The sequence below is a fragment of the Sus scrofa genome, chromosome 14, assembly GCF_000003025.6.
Source record: "Sus scrofa isolate TJ Tabasco breed Duroc chromosome 14, Sscrofa11.1, whole genome shotgun sequence".
NCBI lineage: Eukaryota > Metazoa > Chordata > Mammalia > Artiodactyla > Suidae > Sus > Sus scrofa.
Genome location: NC_010456.5, coordinates 9,835,675 through 9,857,711, shown reverse-complemented (window position 1 = coordinate 9,857,711; position 22,037 = coordinate 9,835,675). Strand labels below are relative to the sequence as shown.

At 42.6% G+C, this 22,037-nt stretch overlaps 1 protein-coding gene and 1 long non-coding RNA gene across 3 annotated transcripts in view; one reads left to right on the top strand and one right to left on the bottom strand.

Moving 5' to 3' along the window:
• The window catches only part of EBF2 (early B-cell factor 2), a 210,583-nt gene that overhangs the window by 169,863 nt on the left and 18,683 nt on the right, over positions 1-22,037 (top strand). The window contains exons 11-13 of the mRNA XM_001927186.7: positions 18,761-18,849; positions 20,771-20,836; positions 20,920-21,097. Coding sequence (XP_001927221.3) covers positions 18,761-18,849; positions 20,771-20,836; positions 20,920-21,097 — 333 coding nt within the window. The remainder of the gene's footprint in view (positions 1-18,760; positions 18,850-20,770; positions 20,837-20,919; positions 21,098-22,037) is intronic.
• LOC106505895 lies at positions 4,062-20,988 on the bottom strand. Of its 2 annotated transcripts, XR_001300739.2 has the most exons (5): positions 20,900-20,988; positions 9,447-9,586; positions 6,751-6,858; positions 5,898-5,978; positions 4,062-5,727 (listed from the first exon to the last, which is right to left on the bottom strand). It is a non-coding gene; the product is annotated as an uncharacterized LOC106505895 (long non-coding RNA). The 2 variants fall into 2 exon arrangements; XR_001300738.2 differs by having other exon boundaries at positions 4,062-5,978.

Genomic DNA, 22,037 nt, shown 5'->3' with positions numbered 1-22,037 from the left:
GGGTACAGAGTTTTAGTTCTGCAAGATGAAAAAGTTCTGGAGGTTGGCTGTGCAACAAAGCGAAGTTATTTCACACTGCAGAACTGCCTATTTAGAAACAGGTTAAGGTGATCAGTTTTGTTATGCATATCTTACTACAATTTTAAAAAAATGAAAAAAAAAAAGGCCTTGTATGGGAGCTAGGACTTAATTTGGCAAGATTTAAGATGATTTTGAGAGTACTCATGTCAGGGAGAGTAACTTAAAGCTGTTATCTTATGAAAAACAAATGCAGGAGTTCCCGTCGTGGCACAGTGGTTAACAAATCCGACTAGGAACCATGAGGTTGTGGGTTCGATCCCTGGCCTTGCTCAGTGGGTTAGGGATCTGGCGTTGCCATGAACTGTGGTGTAGGTCACAGACGCAGCTCAGATCTGGCATTGCTGTGGCTGTGGTGTAGGCCGATGGCTACAGCTCCAATTCGATCCCTAGCCTGGGAACCTCCATATGCCGCTAGAGCGGTCCTAGAAAAGGCAAAAAGACAAAAAAAAAAAAAAAAAAAGAAAAGAAAGGAAAAAAAAATGCTGTTGACATAAAGACTCTTAGGGGAACAACTGAGGGCAGGGAGATCCATTAAAATATTGGTACTTTGAAGAGAAAACAAGGGGTGTAGAGAAAGACATGGAAATCAAGAAAATGTATCAGACCTATGATGAATTTCTAATAATATTACTTTATAGTATATTCTTCCTTGTTTGGACTTAGCCTCCTATTCTTGGGTAAGTGTAAATGTCTGGTTAGATATCAGTTAGGAGTAGACAGAGAGGGTGATTTTTAGGTAAACATTTAAAATCTTGCCTTTGACTTTTCTCTCTTGAGACAGGCCATTTTGGATGGGTTTCTTCTTCTATGGAAGATTCCGTTGCAGTTGCAATAAAATATTTGGGGCTATTCTAGCTTCCAAAAGGACCCAGGCTTTTTTTTTTTTTTTTCAGTCACTCGAGTGAGCATTTATTATGTGCCCGCCATGGGCTGGCCCAGCTCTAGGCTCTGGGATATAAAAGTGGGCAAGATAAGGGGCCCTGTCTTAATAAAGTTTGCATTCTAAAGGGGGAGACAGATAACAAAGAAACTACATGGTATAACCTCAGACGGTGAGAAGAAAGGGGTAGAGATGAGGGAGGGGCTCTCTGAGGAAGGGGCGCTGGGCAGTCATGCGCATTACAGGTGTGGCAGTCTGCCCCCTCCCCCCATATCGCTTTGACTTCCTCTTCTCTCCATTCACATTTTCTCTGCCCCTGGGCCTCCTCAGGGCTGAGTTTTCTGTTTGGTTCACCAGTGTTAGTTAGAATAGCACCTGGCAGTCAGTGAATTGGGGGTGAGTGGTCCCAGGCAGAGTACAACCCAAGAGGAGGGGAAGAGCATGGATGCCAGTGTAGCTGGATCGGGGTCGGGGGAGACAGTGATGGGAGCTGAGGTAGGAGCGCAGGTTGGACAAGGGGGCTGCGTGGGAAAACACTGAGGCTGCTGAACAAGGCAGCGGTCTGTATCCAGGCGGGATTTCAAGCCACTGGGCTAGATGAGAGGGTCATGGAAGGGAGCGTACCTACAGGATGGAAGAATGGCACCTTAGGAGTGCCGAGGGGTAGGGTTCAGGGTGATAGGGAAGAGCCTGTGAAGGACACTGAGATGGAGAGGTCAGTGGGGTAGGAGGAGACAGGAGCATGGGCTGTCCCTGGAGTCGGGGGACACTCCACATACAGCGCTATGCTTCTCAAATATAACCACTGTATATAAGGCTTAGGTTACATGTAAGTTCAAGACATTTTGAGATAAGGAGACTTTAAAGAGCATCTGGTCAATTTCCCCCCGTTGCAGATGAGAAAACTGAGACCCAGGGAGAGGAGCACTGCCCATTGAATTCAAAGTAGAGTCAGAATAAGGATTCAGGTCTCTGGCCGCCCTGCCTGGTGTCTTCTGTTTAGCAACGCAGTGTTGGCAAATAGTTCCTTTTTTCCAGTGTATCTGAGACATGGATGACTTATTCCTGTATCTTATTATCAGAAGGTGTGTGTTATTACTGTTATTATTACCATGAGTGTTATGGAAACTGACTTGAACAAGGAATTACAAATGTGATGAATTGTGTAGGATGCTGGGGATATATGTCAGGGGAATCTGAAACAGATATGGAAGGTTTAGGATAGTCCAAACGCAGGAGACAGTATGTGCAAAGGCCCTGGGGTAGGAAGGGACATGGACTGTATTAGATGGCAACTCGGAACAGGGAAGAATGTTAAAGAGAGGTTGGGTTCAACCTGTCAGGGAGGGTTGGGCCTGGCTGTTTGGCTCTTCCCCAGGTGCCATGGGAAGCTACTGGAATATGTCAAAGCGGGGAGTGCCGGGATCAGATGTGCCTTTTAAAAGAGCATTCTGGCTGCAGCACAGAGAATGGCTTGGAAGCTCGGGTGGATTCAAGGAGGTCAGCTGGAGGCCAGTATGGTGGCCCCGGTCAGAAGTGATGGCGGCTTGGACTGGAGTGCTGGTAGTGGGGACAGGCAGAAGTGGATGAAATTTAGGAGGTAGCAATGACGGGACTTGATGATTGATTGGATGGGTGATGGTTGGGGAAGGAAGAGGGGGGGACGACTCTCAGGTTTCAGGTTTGAAAAATTGGGTGGGTATAGCTTAGAAAGTGATTTTTAAAAAGGTATAAAGTGCTGAGGGAGTTCAGAGGAAGGACAAAATACTTCCAGCTGGCGGAGAGGTGGGAAGATTTAATATTGTAAAGATGTCGATTAATGAATAAATTTAACACAACGCCAATCAAAGTACCAACAAAATGTTTGGGGAAACTACAAAAGTTCACCTGGAATAGTAAAGGCGCTAAAATAGGATCCCTCGTTTTGAAAAATGAGAGGCCTTGCCCTACCAGACATTAAAACCTATTTTAAGTTTCTGTAATTAGAAGAATATGGGGCTTTGCCGGAACACGCAGAAATATCATGCAACAGAAGAGAACACTTAAAACTAAACAGTTTTTGCACACATGAATAGTATAAATACAGAAGTATTGTACGGGGGAGGAGCCGTCTTAAGGCAATGTGGAAATGTGGAATGTTTAACAAATGATATTAGGCCACCTAGTTAAGCATTTTTTAAAAAGGCTAGATATCTAATTTCATATCATAAACAAGCATATCTGAATTACATAATTTTAACTGAAAATGTAGGCATTTCAAAAATCACAAATTTATGATTGCAGAAAAAGAAAACGTTTGGATGTCTATGTTTAAGTCATTCGGTCAAAAGGAAGAGGACAAACAGGAAACGTACTTGTTATATATGACATATTCTCTTACATATAAAAAGATACAGGAGTTCCCGTGGTGGCTCAGCGGAAATGAATCTGACTAGTATCCATGAGGATGCAGGCTCGATCCCTGGCCTTGCTCAGTGGGTTAAGGATTAGGCATTGCCGTGAGCTGTGGTGTAAGTCACAGATGTGGCTCGGATCCCGCATTGCTGTGGCTGTGGTACAGGCCGGCAGTTACAGCTCCGATTCGACCCCTTGCCTGGGAACCTCCATATGCCACGAGTCCATCCCTAAAAAGCAGGAAAAAAAAAATCCTAACCACATCTGTAATCAAATAAAAGCAAATTAAGGCAACGACAGGATAACCTTTTTTCACTATCAAATTGGCAAAGATTTAAAAAAAAAAAATGAAAACACACAAGTTGGCAAAATTATAAGAAAGTGGGGCCTTCTAACACTTACTGTAGGAAGGTAGACGGCTCCAGGGGAGGACCCTGACGGCACTAACCCTAAACAAATGCACGTACCCTTTAACCTAACAATTCTACCTTCAGGAAAGTATTCTTGGGAAATAACTGAGTTTGCCTAAAGATTATTCATTGAGTTCCTGCTGTGGCACAGTGGGTTAAGAATCCAACTGCAGCAACCTAGAGTCCCCGCTGAGGCTCAGATTTGATCCCCATCCTGGTGCAGTGGGTTAAAGGATCCAGCTTTGCTAGTTATGGTGTAGGTCGAAGCTGCAACTCAAATCAAATTCCTGGTCAGGGAACTTTCATATATGCCTCCGTGCGGCCATTAAAAAAAATAAATAAATAAATAAAGACTTTTTCATTGGAGTACTATTTATAGATGTGAAAAACTGAAACATTCTTAGCATCCTCTAGGAAGCTTATTAAATAAATAATGAAACATCCGTATACTGAAACACTCTTTAGACATTAAAAGTAATGCTATGGGTGGATATTTAGTTACATGAAAGACGCTGGTGATTTTTTAAAAGCTTAAAACTATGTACAGTATGCTCCAATTTTATATATATGAAAAAATAAATGCCTGCATAAAAAAACGCAAGTAAACTATGGAAGCCTGACTACCACAGAGTTAACCATGGTGGTTTCTGGGTATTGATACTATTAGTTTTATCATTTTGCTTAGTTGTTATTTTCTAACAAATGAAGCAATTTTAAATTAAAAATTAGGTGAATATAAAACATTAGCATCACACATGTTTAAACACTGAAACAGCTCACATCAGCAGTCTGATTTCTCCAGGTACAAGGAAAGTATTTCCAGCCAGGGAAGCAGTGGAGCATTTTCCTTCTTGCATTTGAGACGGTTAGACCTTGGGAGGCAGTCAGGGGTGTGGAGGGTGGGGACACAGTAGTATATGCTTTTGCAGTCAGAGCAGAAAACAAAAATTCAAACACAGTCCAGGAGAGCTCAGGAGGCTGATCGCTCTCTAAAAACGTCCTCCCTGAGGTTCCGGGGCCAAATGCAATTCTTGTTGGTAGAGACAGGTAGCTGATTTTATCCAAAGAGGGACCAGACGCCACAGGAAGCAGATGGGTGGTCTCTTGTCTGGTCCTGGAGGAGCTGATTGATTCCCCAGAGGCTCAGAAGGTGTGGCTCTGAGGCCAGGCTGGCTGGAATGCTGAGGGAGGGGCCTCTGTGGCCTCACAGGGAGAAGGCCATGATCCTGCAGGCTCCCCGGAAGGGCCCAAGTCCTCACATCTTCAGTCACCTGGAGAAGCCACTGCCTTTCCAGCAGCCACCAACAGGGATGCTAATTTAGACCCCACCGGGAGTCTTAGTCCAACAGCTGGAAAGGCAGTGGGGTCTGCTCCTCCAGGCCCACGTCCGGTGCTACTGCAGGGAGGTGCTTCAGAGACCACTAGAGGCCAAGACAAAACCCTCAGCTCTGTGGTGAAGTAGAAAATGTAATCTTGATTCCAGAGGAAAGGGGAAACCGGAGACCGAGAGAGCTTTCGTGGAATCAGTGAGAGTCCGGGGTGGGATGGAGCTAAGAGGAGCCGCACTGGAGTCGGCCAGAGACCTGCTTTCGGACACGGGCTGTGCTGTCAATGACTTCTTTGTCCTGTGTCAAGTCGCTTAACCTCTCTGAGCCTCCTTTTCTTTCTCTGTAAAGCTCTGGTGCTAATTATAATCTTAGCCATAGCTGTTTCCCTAATTTGGCCAAGTAGGAGAAGAATCACACCAGGTCCTGTTCCGGACATACTGAGTCACACTCTTCTGGGAGGGTCTGAGAATCTGTCCTTTAAACAAAAAAATGAGTTTGGGGAACCTGACTCCTGCTCATCAGGCTGCTGCCGTGACTTCCTGGCTTGTAAAGTACTCCACAACATGGGGCAGTTCTTTTGAGACCAAATCATGACACCACAAACACCATGGTATTTACTCTTAGATGGAACTTTCTAGAAAGAGACTCAAAAAGCAGGAAATGGGAAGGGAGCCTCCAAACCCCGCCTCCCTCAGCCTCCCACCCCACCACACACACCTTATGGTTCATGGTCCAACCGTTGTTGGTTCCTGTAACCAGGGACACACCACAACAATAAACCTAAGTCTATTAGGTGGAACTTACCTGGTATATAATTAGGCAAAAATGCAGTAATAGCTCCCCACGGTTGTTGCTGCCAAGTACAGCATAAACAACATCAGGGCTCTGAAAAACAACGCATTTTCTTCATATGTGTGACTTTGCAGGTCTATTTTTCTCCCACCACGATTTGCTAAAGTGCAGCTGACTGCTGCAAAGTTGGGGAGATCCACATGCAAATCTAGCTCATCAGGAAAGGTCCTGTTGCCTCTGTCTAGTCTGTGACCTAGAGGTGGCACCAGCTGAAGCTTAGGGGGAGGCGATCTCCTACTCCTCTTGCAGACTTTTCTACGGAGAACTGGCAGTGCAGAAAGATAATCCTGGAATGGGCATCCAGTGGGACCATGGTTGTTGATTGTTCTAGTCTGTTTTGAGGATGCAGGGAGAGAAAGTCTAGGGCATAGCATTTGGGGGTGGAATTGCTACCATCCCTAATTGTAAAATCTGCATCCTCCACAGAAACCAATGAAAAATCATGATGCATGAGCAGATGGTAGGTCATTGGGGGCACGGGGGTAGATGAGCACAGCTTTTCCGTATCATTCTATGGCTTTTTGCAGAATCTCAGCTAAATATTTGATTACTGGTTAAGAAGCTCCCTGTTAAGTTCTACCATCAGATAGAACTTATAAGGAAAAAAAAATTGATGCTAGTACTTCAGTGATCACATCTGTCATCTACTGAGCTCATATAATCACCACCTCTTCCCATGATGATAGTTCCATTTGTAGCTCAACTTTAGAGATGAGAATTCTGCTGCCTGAGCTCACCAAGCCAGGTCCAAACCTAGTTGTCTTATTCCAGAGTTGCCCTTAACCATGGACCTTGTGCTACTTACCAAGACTGTATAGCTTATTTGAAGAAATTGCACCAAGGCTATCCATTTGGCTTCATCTGGTAGTTTCACTTGGCCAGTAACAATGGCCTTGGCTCTCTGGCTGTTCTGCTGAGAAAGTACACAGGAGACAGGCCTGGGAGTGAGTATGGAGGAGGCTCTGAGGATGCCTTACTTGTGCCCTGGTGTCCTGGATTGCTATGTGGATACTTCTATTTCACCATGATATGTAGGCTTAGCACCCATGAAGTGCTTTGAATTGCCTCGAAGTCATGGAAATGATCCTCTCCATGAATAAGTTTCAGAAGGCAAAGAAGATGAACTCTACTTTGTTATTAAACTCAAGAGAGCTTAGCACTGGGGTGGAAGACAGACAGTGACAGAGAGTTTAAGGACTTGACCTGAGTCCAGACTTCCCTGCAAATCACCTAACTGATCTTTGCCTTGGTTTTCTAACCTAAAAAAATAGGAAGCTATCTATCTTAACTGGGAAAATGAAATGATATAGATACACACATGTATTTTGAATAGAAATAGACAAATATGAGCAAAATTTACTATTGTAAGCATTTGGCTGTGCGATACATAGTTTCTTGGGTGAGTTCTCAGGGGCTTCCTCCTTCATTGCTGTTTGATCCAGGGTGGATTTTTTTTTTTTTTTTTGCATATCTTCTCTTCTCTAAAAAGTGGAAGACCTGCCAGATCATGACCTGCCAGATTATGCCTTTACTATCTCGGTTTAGATTGGAAATCAGAGTTTTTAGGTGACAGAGAAGGCCAGGGCAGCCTCAGAGCCTGGGTGCTCACTGCAAGTGGCTTAGTAGGTAATGGGTTTTCAAAGGAGAGGCCAACTGGGTCTGGCTGGCCAGGTGCGGGCCCAGGAGCTGCTTCCCAAGGTGTGGGGTTGAATTTAGAGGCTGGCAAAACACCCCGGCTACGGAGACACGCATAGAAGCCAGGGAATCCACGTCAAGTCAGCTCCTCCTCAGGACCATTCTTAACGTTTCACTAGCACCAACAACCGCATTTAATGACACGGCCCTGCTCATTTTTGGGGGAGGAAGCATTCAGCAACAGGAGAATGGCCAAGAACAAGCAGCAGTTGGGAGGAGAAATGAGAAGCCTAGATTTTTTCCACAGCCCCCAAATCACACCCTGCACAGCCTCTTCCTGAGGCTAGGTGGGGTATGGGGACCTTCTCCCATTGAGCCGCACTGCACAGATGTGTGTGCTGCTTTGCAAATGTTAATAGCTCACCCACTCCACATTTCTTCCTTTTTCTTATAGCATTATCCCAGGGAAAAAAAAAAAATCTCATTTAAGAAATGAATCTGATTTTTAGTTAAAAATACCCAATTCAGACATCAAAACCAGTTGTTCCCTGTTCACACTGGAAACAGGTTGGATGAATAGCCCTCCTGGCAGCCTGCAGTTTTACTGAAGTTGCCTCCACCCCCACCTCCTGTGAAATTCGGATCTATCATTCGGCTGAGTCTGAGGAATGATGTCTCCGTTGGAAGCCCCAGAACAGGGGGCTGTTGTTTCACGAGAGACATCGCAGCCCCTTAATGGCCTGCTACTCTCAGCTATAATATTCTAAATACACATTACGGAGAGCAGAGCATATTCATAACTGCTCCGTGGTGGCATTTAGATTTACCCTTGAAATTTATCTTTAATTTTTACAGTTGTCTCCTTAACCATGTATATTACTCCCTTCTTCAAACATTACCTCCCTGTCTTGCTGCTGCAGTTTTTCTTGAAGCCAAAGCATAATTAAATATTAAATTAATATTTCATTTAAAATAAAATATCAAAGGCTTCCGTCTAATCTTTCACTTGTGCAATGCTGGTTCTCACTTCGTGTTCTCGTTCGTTCCTGTATCCACAAAGGCAGGTACCACCTCTTAATAACGTGTTCCTATATTATCTTTGTTCTTTTTTTTTTTTTTAATTGGTAACACTAAACTTTTCCTACATTGAAACAAATGGATGTAAGGAGACATTTCAGTGTAGCAAAGATTAAAGACAACTTAATTCAACAGTCTATGGCCTTAACTCCACCCATCTCCACTTCTCAAAGAATAATTTCACTGCACTGAGTATAATCATCTTAGAATCATATAATGCAAGAGTTTACAAGGGGTCTTAGAGGGTATGTACCTCAAGCTTTTGTTTTTGTAGAGACGTAAACCAGAGTCCGCCTGCCCTTGAAGGTGGGGTCGTTGGTCAGGGTTAGGGATTGAGGCAGATCCCAGGCAAGGGGCAGCTTTATCTTCATCACACCATTAAATGCTATGAAAAAAACTAACTTGGGAGCATCAAAGTGCCAACTGAACAGAGCCTGGAATGCTGGACACCTGAGGAGTAGGTCAGAAGGCAGACGAATAGACGAGAAAATTGGGAGGATTGGGTGCAAGAAAGAAAGCAAAATCACTGAAGAAAGACGGCAGACCTCACAGGAATCAATCTATGGGATCAAAGCACTTTGAAGACACAGATGCTCTGAGGGAAGCACACAGTGGATACGTCCGAAAGGTGGGCGGAGGGCAGGAGCTAGTCTGTGTGCGTCTCAATTCCTCCCCAGCGAGGCTGTATTATGCCTTCCTGTCCTGTCCTGTCCACAGAGAGCAACTGTCTTTGCCCAGAGCTGTATGGAGAGGGGTTCCTAAAGCAAGTTTTCTCCTCTGCTTACTTACCAAAGTCCATCTTCTGATGTGGTGTTTATCTGGCCATCACATTACACAGGTTTTAGATTTCCTGAGGATTCTTTCTCCACTGCTTGCTTTCTTCTTGGAGGAGATGAGGATTTAGAGTTAGGACTGGACTGCTTAGTGGCCTGTGAAAGTGAAAAGTCTCTGCTGTAGATAAATGCACATATGTGCAGACAACCAGCTGGGCTCAGACCCTCTAGACTTTTGTCGGCCTTTGGACCACCAACCAGAGAGTCTGTGATGCTCCTAGGCTCCAACTGAAGACTCACCAGTGAGGGAAGCTGCAACCCAGGCCAGCAACCCAAAAAGGCAGCCTGAGCTCACAGATCTCCCTCATCTTATGTGCCTCCTCTCAAATTTCTGCAAAGGAACTTGATTGGCCCTTGATGTTGTCATCTTCCGCTGGTCAAGGGAAGAAATGATCACCTGCCTTTAGAGTCAACACTGTCACTGCGGAGGGTTGACCAGAACTCTAACCAGGAGTCCCCTTTCCATGTTAGCCAGTGTCCCCTCTACTTTGGGGAAGCAGAAGTAGAGGCATGAGCTGGGGTGAGCATCATCTGTCTCTGTGCCTCCTCTTAAGGAAAAACAATCATGTAGACTTTATCCATCTCACCCACCCTTTGGGAAAGTTACTATTGAGCAAAAGCCAGCTTTTTTTTTTTTTTTTTTTTTTTAATGAGTGGTTCCCAGTAGATATTTTTAGTTAAATACTATTTACTTATAAAAGAAACCTTCCTCACATTGCTTATAGTTTATATCTATTCGTCAGGTCCAAGATATGTAAGTAACCTCATATATTATACCCGCAATCAAAATGAGAAATGACACGTAAGATCCAGGCTCTCTGGAGAAATATTATGAAATCTCAAGGTATTGATGAAAGTTTTTCCAAGGCTGATCCAAATGGGATTTAGATTCTGTGGCAGTTGAAATGTGTATTATTAAACTCCTTAAGCAAACCCGAGTGACTCCCAGTGGAGGATTAAGACATTCTATGTATAGCAAAGACGAAATTCTCATGTCTGAGTTTTCTCTATTGAATTCCCCCTTGATTAGCTTCTGTAATATTTAACTTCATGCCATGTCATAATTATTTAATAAAAGGTAAATATAAATTATATTTCAGTAGAGATATGACCTTTTACCTTAATGTTACATTACTAAAGAAAGACATAGATAAAGAGAGCCTATAGATCGAAGCATATTTTTAATTTACTCTGTTTTTGCCTCGCCAGCATTCCTCTGTGTCCCTGTCAGCCAAGGGGTTGGCAGGACTTCGCACCAGCCCCAAGTTCCATGCAGTGGCAGAGGCTGTAAATTCACACGGATGATGGCAGTTAATGATCTGACTGGCCCTTAGAGACACTCTTGGGGCTGGGCTCGGGCACCTCATTAGCTAATTGAGGTTTACTTGGCTCATGCCAGGCCTGAAAAGTGAGGGAACACCCAGGGAGGTAGGGAGAGGCGACGCTGGGACTCAAGGGGAGGCTCAAGCCCTGGGATGCTGGACAGCTGGTCAGACGGCAAGTGCCTCTAGAACCAGAATCAAAGGGGTTCACGGCAACCTGATGGTAGAAGGCTTGGCCCTAGAAGGCTGAACGCTGGAGGGCTTGACTGACTTTTCCTCTTAGTTTGGTGTTGACTAAACAGTTTAGACTTTATGATTTTTACTTCAAAAGGCACTTGATGAAGTGGAATATGTGTGTGTGTGTGTGTGTGTGTGTGTATTCGCAGGCACATGCATGTGATTATTCCCTGTCCCTATAGATACAGGTGACAGTGTATGTCACTGTGGTCTTTCTCATCTTAGATCCGCACAGAACTCATCCCACAGATCATGCCCATGTCTGTTTTGCTTATTCAGTTTCAAACATGAATTGCTAACCCAGGGTGGTCAGGCGAGTCTGCTCTTTCTGAGGTCGGTGGGGAGGGAGGAGGGGAGGGCAGGTGAGATAAAGCAGACACCGCCCTTGTGTCCTGGAGGTTTTCATCTAACGGGGACGACAGTGGGTACAGCTGTGTGAGAAAGTCCATGAAAGGGAGACCGTTCTGTGTGCCGCTTAGAGCCCAGCTTTGGGGGACCCCTGTGAGCAGCAGGAAGGACCCAGGAATAAAGAGACTAGTGGCGGGCTGATGGTGGACCGCTGGAGCGCTAGAGAGGGAGCGAGAACCTGCCTGCTAACCACACAGATGGAGGGAAGGGACAGTCAGGGAGGTGGCGGGGACCTCTGGTGGGGGGTAGGTTTTCTACTTTACGGGGTAGTCCCTTACTTTATGGTTGGCATGATGGGCGCATACCCACATCTAAAATGTCCATCTTCTCTACATAAGCAAATCAGCACCTTAGGTAATGAAATGGTGCATATTTGAAAAGAGACGAGGCGATGATTGATTGAGAGCATTCTGTCACCGAGTCTGCTTCCCCCCGCAGCACCGGGACGCTGTTTGTGTTTGCTGATTGATACCACATGGGGCCTCTCCCTGCCTCGGTGCCCAGCAGTCTGACTGCCCGAGCTCTACTCTGCTCTGCCCTTTGCTAGGAGCTGCAGAGGAAGCGTGGGAAGGGGCGGGAGCGGGTGCAGGGAGGGCGTGAGCGGAAGCGGAAGGTGCATGGCCACTTTTGCCAGTCTCTCTGCCCTTCGCAGCTCTAGTCGAGGAGCAAAGAAAAGAGGGGCAGACTTTGGCCCAGGAGGCTGCAGGCATATCCAGCTGGGGCTTCACCTCTGGTTCTACAGCAGAAAAGGTGAAGAGCACAGGCCTTGGAGAATCCAGGGTACAGACCCCACCTTTCCTGCCTGGAACCTCATTTAGAATGAAGAGGAAACTCACATCATGGGGTTGTAATGAGGTTTTAAATGAGTTTAAAAGGCTTTAGCATAATGCCATACCACTGTGAGCCTTCCGTACATTCTAACAGCCATCATAACAGTTTTCATTATTGAATATTATAGCTACTAAAAATCCTGTTATTAAAGAAAAAGTCTGCAGAAATTGCTGGCATTGTAGTGCTAAGTGGGGGGAAAAACAGTTTACAGGATGATTCTAATTATACATACAGCTATTCTTACATATGTTTCTGGCTAAGACGGTGATATGACTACAAGTGTTTAATCGGCCCCCGTTCTAAGAATATAGTGAAGGATATTTTCAAGAAAACATAAAAATAAGGGGAAGCTGGTATTCGTGCATGCAGGTAGGCAGGTCTCATCAACATGCCAGAAGTTTTGTGCCTTTGTGCTAACATGTGCAGACGGGGTTGTGTCAGAGGATGTGTGTGGCATTCTGCTCCCAGGAACGGAAGAGCCGGGCCGGGAAGTTAATGGGGGAAACCCTGACAAACCCTCCCCAGCCTCCTCGGTCCCCACCTCAGAGAGAACTAGGCCACAGCAGACGCTTGATCTTGAATGGAAAGAATATACTCTACAATTCTGTGTCCAGAGAAGTGGCCAATTATGTGTGAGGGAGACAGAAAGATATTCTTATTCCAAGGGCCCTGACAGAGTTCAACTCTTACTCTTACCGAGGTAACCTGACTTCTGAGACTGGATCAATGAAAAAATGCAAGAATGGAAAAGTCATGGTAGCAGAGGACAACTGATCAGCAGAAAAAGCAATTAAACATATAATATCTGAATTATCTTTAATACAGTGATAAAGCTTATAGATATGAAAATTAATGTCTAAAAGAGATCATAGAAAATCTAATAATAGGGAGATTAGCTGAATATGATAAACCAGCAACAAAAATGTTAAAGCGGAGAGAATGAGGTGGGGGAAATTCAAGGTTAACAACATTTTTTATATGTGGCGGGGCTCAAGGGACTCAAATAATTAGAAAAAATAAAACATCTCTTGGAGTTCCAGTCGTGGCGCAGTGGTTAACGAATCTGACTAGGAACCATGAAGTTTCGGGTTCGATCCCTGGTCTCGCTCAGTGGGTTAAGGATCTGGCGTTGCGGTGAGCTGTTGTGTAGGTTGCAGATGCAGCTTGGATCCCACGTTGCTGTGGCTGTGGTGTAGGCCGGGGGCTACAGCTCTGATTGGACCCCTAGCCTGGGAACCTCCACATGCCGTGGGTGCGGCCCTAGAAAAGGCAAAGACAAAAAAAAAAAATTTTACAAAAATCTAGAGGTACTACTTTCAAATAGGGTGTTCATCTTTCTAATCACTAGAGAAAAATATATACATTAAAAACCTATTAGATATACAAGGAGCATGTGGAAGGATAAATTTATAGTAGCAATTACTTATAAAAAATGTTAAATAATAGAATCAAAAAGATATATTCATTAATACATTTAAAGCATTTCCCATGGAACACAGACCAGACTAATATGAATTCAAAAAAAATTTAATAAATTCCGAAAGGCAGATATTTGGCAGGCCACCTTTTTGAACCCAGGGCAATTAATTAGGATAAATAATTCACAATTTAATACCCAATCACCTAGAAGTTTTAGGATATTCTCTTTGGGACAAAAGGAAGACAAAATTAGAAAGAGAACTGTTCAGAAAGTTCCAGCGAAGTAGGGGAGGCTATGCGGAGAGTCATAAATTGGAGATTAGATGTTTTAAACAAATGCTATATCAGAATCTATGCTAAAACATTTAAAGTCTTGATGAAATGCATGATTTTTTGATGACTGACGGCTATTCGCGGTGAGTAGCATGAGGGTGGGGTTATTTTGAATGGGCAGAGTCTATGGGTGATCCAGCTGGACATTTCCAGCCAGGACTTGGATAAATAAGGCTGAGTCTCAGGCAGGCTATCTGCGCTGGAGATAAAGATTTGTGAAGGTCAGCATCTAGCTCAACATAGGAGTCATGGGTACCCTGATGAGGTTGCCGAGAAGAATGTGTAGGCAAGCAGAAGCCTGTAAGAATATCAGCATTTACAAATGGATGGAGGAAGACAGTCCATTTCTTCCAAAATAGGCTGGAATGGCAGGGCTGGAGCCTTAGGGGCTCAACAGGGCAGTGTGCACTCCGGAAAGCCAGTGAGTGGAAGTTTTTCCAGCAGGAGAGCATTTCCAGGGTCAAGTGCTAACTTGAGTTTAAGATAAGAATGGAAAAGTTCCTCTTGGTTTGGCTAAGATGTTACTGGTGACCATGAGAAAAGCAGTTTCACTGGGGTTCTTTCAAACTTTTCGTCAAGAGATAATGTCCACGCTGGTTAAGTTTTATAGCACATAGCATAAAATAGAGAAAACTTCTCCGTTTATTTTTCAAAGCAGGTATAAAATAAAAATCAGTCAGAACATTTCTCCAAAGAAGATATACAGATGGCCAACAAACACATGAAAAAATGCTCAACATCGCTGATTATAAGAGAAATGCAAATCAAAACTACCATGAGATACCGCCTCACACCAGTCAGAATGGCCATCATTAATAAATCCACAAATAACAAGTGCTGGAGGGGCTGTGGAGAAAAGGGAACCCTCCTGCACTGTTGGTGGGAATGTAAACTGGTACAGCCACTATGGAGAACAGTAGGGAGGTACCTTAGAAATCTATCCACAGAACTTCCATATGACCCCACAATCCCACTCTTGGGCATCTATCCGGACAAAACTCCACTTAAAAGAGACACATGCACCCGCATGTTCATTGCAGCACTATTCACAATAGCCAGGACATGGAAACAACCCAAATGTCCATCGACAGATGACTGGATTCGGAAGATGTGGTATATATACATAATGGAATACTACTCAGCCATAAAAAAAAGAATGACATAATGCCATTTGCAGCAACATGGATGGAGCTAGAGAATCTCATACTGAGTGAAATGAGCCAGAAAGACAAAGACAAATACCATATGATATCACTTATAACTGGAATCTAATATCCAGCACAAATGAACATCTCCTCAGAAAAGAAAATCATGGACTTGGAGAAGAGACTTGTGGCTGCCTGATGGGAGGGGGAGGGAGTGGGAGGGATCGGGAGCTTGGGCTTATGAGACACAACTTAGAATAGATTTACAAGGAGATCCTGCTGAATAGCATTGAGAACTTTGTCTAGATACACATGTTGCAACAGAACAAAGGCTGGGGGGAAAATGTAATTGTAATGTATACATGTAAGGATAACCTGACCCCCTTGCTGTACAGTGGGGAAAAAAAAAAATCAGTCAGAAGCTGATGACACCCTGCATGGTGTCCCAGTTACTAATATGGACACACAAATCCACAGCAACGATAACGGTAAAAGATGCTTGTGAAGGGCTCAAAATGCAATGTAACTTATTTCACCCTCACACCAGCAATGTAAGAAAATATGAACAAATTGTGTTCAGAAATATACTAAGCAAATTAGATACCACATCCATGAGTCAATTGTGAAATATCGATAAATCTACTATAAAATACAACAGCAATTGGTCCAGGGGGAAAATTCATATGGTTGTAATTTTCTAAAATTCTAAGAAATCCTGATAACAACCTTGATTAATACATAACTGACATATATTGCAAATAGCCAACACCACATTTGGTGCTGAAGTGTTAGTGTCATTCCTATTTAAAGGAAAGAAGTCAAGAATATCCACTATTATCCTCTTTTTAGATACTGTTTGGGAAGTTTTAGCCAATGCAAGAATGGGATTGAGAATAAGAGAACTAAGTGGAATTAATATATTTATCAAAAGGAGACAAAATTAGGAGTTGCCGCTGTGCCTCAATGGGATCGGCAGTATCTTGGGAATGCTGGAACGCAGGTTTGATCCCTAGCCCCACACAATGGGTTAAGGATCTTGTGTCGCCACAATTGCAATTTAGGTCACTACTGTGGCTCAGATCTGATCCCTGGCCTGGAAACTCCATATGCTGCAGGGTGGCCAAAAAAGAAAAAAGAGAGAGACAAAATGATCATCACAAATAGATTCTCTGAATGTACAAGCCTAAGAATAAACAGAAAAAATAATTACATCTGTCAGAGGCTTAGTTACAAAAGAAGAGATTGGTTAAGATCTTCTACCTGCAAAGAACTGTGCTGAGGGCATTATAAACATTGTTTCTTTTAATTTGAGAGCAAACCCATGAGATGTTACCTGTACAATGAGCAGTATGCATTTTCCTGATGGACCTAAAAACTCATATATGTGCATGTATGTATATGCAGACACATGCATCCAGGATGGGTGTGTGTGTGTGTGTGTGTGTGTGTGTGTGTGTGTGTGTGTGTACCAGATCTTGGAATTGGGATGGTCTATCTATAATAGCCAAGAGCAAATTGGGATATGATATTGTTACATGGTGACAGTCATAGAGTGTTAAGAATAATATATGAAGTGTTTTTGCAAGTTAAAAAAGACTAATCCAGGAGTTCCCGTCGTGGCACAGTGGTTAATGAATCTGACTAGGAATCATGAGGTTGCGGGTTCGGTCCCTGCCCTTGCTCAGTGGGTTAACGATCCGGCTTTGCCGTGAGCTGTGGTGTAGGTTGCAGACGCGTTTCGGATCCCGCGTTGCTGTGGCTCTGGCCTGGACCGGTGGCTACAGCTCTGATTGGACCTCTGGCCTGGGAACCTCCATATGCTGTGGGAGCGGCCCAAGAAATAGCAACAACAACAACAACAACAACAAAAAAAGACAAAAGACAAAAAAAAAAAAAAAAGACTAATCCTCAATACAAAAGAGTACAGAAAGTATTAATAAGCTGTTCAGAAAAGAAGAAATTAAAACGACCAGCAAGTAGAAGGAAAAACTCTCCAACCTCACTGATGGATAAAGAAATGTACGTTAAAATGACCACATGCACTGCTGGAGGGGCTATAAATTTCAGCATTCTTCTGAGGAATGATTTGACAGTATGTGCAAAAGACCTTAAATATAAATCATAATTCTTGGTTCAGTAATTCCAATTCTCAGAATTTTCCAATTGAAATAATTAAAGTTATGCACAAAGGATAATTATTGCTCTGATTTTTATAATAGTGAGAAATTAGGACCACGCTAAATGCCAAACGTTAGCAAGCCATTTAAATAAATTATAGACCATGTCGTGGAAAAATATGCAGGAATTTTAAATAATGTAATAAAAGAATATTTAATAACCTGGGGAAAAGTTTGATATATTGTTAAATGGATTAAAAAGTAGGTTAGGTAAAAGTGTGAATAGTATGTCTCTGAATAATTTTAAGTATATGTGGGTGTTCAAATCTTGGAGGATATAAGCAAAAATATTAACCCAGATCATCTCTAAAATGGTGAGATTATGGATGCTTTTCTTTTTGCTTCTCTGTTTTAAAAATTTTTAATAATTAAATAAAAGGTGTTGCTTTGAGGGTTAAAATTATAGCAACAAAATATTCATAAAACATATGCAAAAAGGAAGATTAAAAAGGAAATACACCCTCCTGTGTTTACTGCAGCCTAATGGGAGTGCAGGTGATTATTATTTTATCCTTTGTATCTTCCTTCTTTACTTTGATCATGTATTAATTCTAAAACCATAAAATTTACACAATAAACTTTTAAAAAGTAAAGAAAGAGAGGAAGAAGTCAAAAGGAGAGAGGAATCAACTTGGAAAACTCTTTACATAGTAGGAGTGCCAAAGAGATCCTTCCTTCCTTCGCTCCCTCACCCATTCATTTGTCAATTGCTGACACTAAGCACCTACTATGTGCCAGGCACTGCCTCCAACAATGAGAACACAGTGGCAAAACAATATAGATTCTGCTCCTATGGAACTTGCAGTGTATGATGGAGCCTGTCATGAAATGCCGGTACGTGTAACAAAATAATAATGGAAAATTCTGAAAGTGTACTATGTATACGAACAAGGTTTTATGAAAATCAACTCACAGAAGGTTTATATATGCATGAATGTAAGTATTTATGAGCATAATGAAGAAAAAGTGATATTGAGAATGCCTAGCTGATGGAGGCGTACTTGGGGAAGAGAAGGCGGGAAGAAGGGAAAAGCATGTGAAGGAACTTCGCTGTCTTCCTAAGAAACTGAGATGGGATGTGGTTGGCTGTGTAATATTTCTGATTATTTGAGAGCGAGTGGAGAATTATAAGTGTGTGCACTTAAGGTAGAAATGATAACATCAGCATAATAATCGTGAAATTCCGAGGCATAATTCTAATGATTACATTACTATTAATTCCAGACTTATAAATGTGAATTAACCAATGTCAACAGTGAAAACCCTTTCCTGACTGAGTCCATTACGTATCAGTTTTTAGACATATAATATCAGAGCTTTTCTGTTGCCTGTGGCAGACTTAGCAGATGTGCCTCATAGGCAGGATACATACTCAAAGAGAGGACTTTTATTTTTCAGCCTTAAATGAACCCACCATAGACTATGGCTTCCAGAGACTGCAAAAAGTCATCCCGAGACATCCTGGAGATCCTGAGAGATTAGCTAAGGTAAAATACTTTGAAAAATGACATATGAAAACCTTCTTGTAGAATTTCAGCAAACTTAGATAAATCTAGCCACTTAAGCCTCTTTAAAATGAAATTAGGAGTTCCTGTTGTGGCTCAGTGGTAACAAACCCGACTAGTATCCAGGAGGATGCAGGTTTGATCCCCGGCCTCACTCAATGGGTTAAGGATCTGGTGTTGCCATGAGCTGTGGTGTAGGTTGCAGATGTGGCTCAGATCTGGCTTGGCTGTGGCTGTGGCTGTGGTGTAGGCCAGAAGATGCAGCTCCAATTTGACCCCTAGCCTGGGAACTTCTATGTGCCACAAGTATGGCCCTAAAAAGAAAAAAAAAAGAAAAAAAAAAAGAAAAAAAAATTAAAATGAAATGAAAGTTGGCATTGAAATTTGATTAATCTCGAGAAACAAGATATACATAAAAATCTACTAACTATGAAATATATTATGATTAATCACTGAGGAAATATGTAATCTGAAAATTTGGGCCTATAAAACAGATACACTATGAGCTTTTAGCTTATAAAACTGCCTACTTTATGAAAACAAATAATTTTGTAATTGCTTAAAAGTGTATGTTCCCATTCCTTTATATTTAAATGTAATTTCATTTACCCATAATTACAGGGACATACTAATCCACAATCAAGTAGTCACTGGGGGCCTAGTCCATACACAGGTATTTAATGAAGGGAAAAACACCTCCCTATAAAATTTCCATGAAATGCATCGCTTTCAAATGATCTTGCTTACCAAAACTACATTGTGAATCTGGACCATTATTTTAGCCTTCTTTGTTTAAAAATACATCAATTTATTAGGTATTAAGTGAGAAATTACTCAATTTTATGATTTATATTTGCATTTTAAGCACACACATAAAATGTCATGTTGTCTTTTCCACAGTGTGAGTGAAATCCATGTACCACAGTTGCGTCTACATCACACCTTTATTTTACTCTTGGAAAAATCCCCAGCCCCACCATTAAATTAGATGATATCTGGAAAGTAGGTTAATAGCAATTTAAAAGGCTGTTAAAAACAGGAGGTGGAAAAGACAAAATGAGAGGAAAGGGATTACTGATTACTAATTCTCTCTGGTTAAAGTGAACAGGGGGAAATATTATTGAAAGAATTCATCTTTATTAGAATAAAATTTTGCAGAAGGCATTGCCAAGATAATTTCAGTACTCTGGACAACTCCTTGGCAAGCGGCTAGACTCAGGTCAATCAATCATTTTAAGACTATTTGGTTAATTAGAGCACCAGACTTTTTAATGGAATAGTCTGGGAGTTTTTTAGTGGAACTTCCATGATATTATTCACTTTAACCAACTTTACCCTTAATTTGCTTGGTTTTTTTGTTTGTTTGTTTTGGTAGCCAAGCTATTTATGGAGCCCTTTTACTGAGATGAATTTCTCGTAAACACGTATTAACAGAGGGATTCACACATGTGGTTATAGTCTACCTGTCAAACCAAATACAGGACATCTTGGCTAGTTACTTACATTTTGGGGGGATGTATTTCTGGCTTTTTTTGGGAGGGTGGGGGGTAGCACATGCAGCATATGACATTCCCAGGCTAGGGATCAAACGTGCAGCACATGAAGTTCCCAGGCTAGGGATCAAATTGGAGCTATAGCTCCCGGCCTACACCACAGCCACAGCAACGCAGCATCTGAGCCGAGTCTGTGACCCACACCACAGCTCACAGCAACACCGGAGCCTTAAGCCACCGAGCGAGGCCAGGTATCGAACCTGCGTCCCCATGATCACCAGTAGAGCTGGTTACCTCTGAGCCATAACAGGAACTCCCTGGACTTTTGATTTTTATATGCAATTTCCCTTTGCGTTGGCCATTTGGGGTTTTACCTTTGTTTATACCCCATCCTTCATCTCTTTTTCTAGGAAATGCTGTTGAAAAGAGCTGCAGATCTGGTGGAGGCGCTCTATGGGACACCACACAATAACCAGGTCAGGCACTCACATCTTCCTCTCTCTTGAGTTCGACTCTTCTTGCTGGATAAAAACACTCACCTCAACCTGTCGTCTTGTAGGACATCATTTTGAAGCGAGCCGCGGACATTGCAGAAGCTCTCTACAGCGTCCCCAGGAATCCCAGCCAGATCCCGGCTCTCTCCAGCTCCCCAGCTCACAGTGGCATGATGGGCATCAATTCTTATGGCAGCCAGCTTGGAGTCAGCATCTCAGAGTCAACACAGGGAAATAATCAAGGTACTACCTTTCTCAGAGTCAAAATTCAAGCATCTTATATATGTAAAAGGCTGGTTATGCTGGAGTCAGAGTAGTGAAAGCTCAATTCATAGGCCATCAAAAGAGTGGCGTCTCAGATACGCAGTGCAATCACTGGATTATCTCAACATTATGTGTATTGTTAGATGTGGAGCTTTTTAGGTACCATGTAGCATCCTTTAATTGGAAATATTTAAGGATACGATTAACTATTATGAATTCAGAAGGGTTTAGGCTGACTGAAACTAAATTTATAGGTATTATTTGAATAAAATGTACACTTCTGCTATTGAGATCACAAGTTGAGTAATGGAAAGAAGTTGTTATTACCATTATCACTAGTGATACCCATCTTCCTGCTGCCGAGGGTGAACGGCTTAGATGTGTTTGGTAACTTTCTATTAGTGTATTATCTCAGGTACAAATATATACAAATATACAAATGCAGGAACACAGCAGCTAACTGCTTTTACATGTAAAGCATAGTGTGTACAGATTTTTGACACTGAGGTTGATTTCATTCAGGTGCTAGATTTATCATAAATCATTTTAAAAAGGAGTAAATGTTCCTGCTGATGTCCCTAACCTTGGGATAGTTTTATTTCTAATTCTCTTCATCTGTTGCAAGGGAATTCCTCGTTCTCAGGCCCAGGGTGAGTTCTTCTTACAGACATGGGTGGGACATATTATTATCTTTTTTTTTTCTTTTCTAAATTTGGGTTATTTCCTAAATAGCTTGAGAGACAGTTGTCCAATGCGGGTTATTTCAGGAGAGAGACAGTGATGCCTCTGGACTGGGATTTTCTGCAGTATGGGGAGGACTCATCCCATTCATGGACTGGCTCTCCCTGCATTCAGCTGCTGCTGCTTCCAAGCCTTTGGTCAAAGAAAAGCCCTTTTAGATGAACTGATCAATGCATTT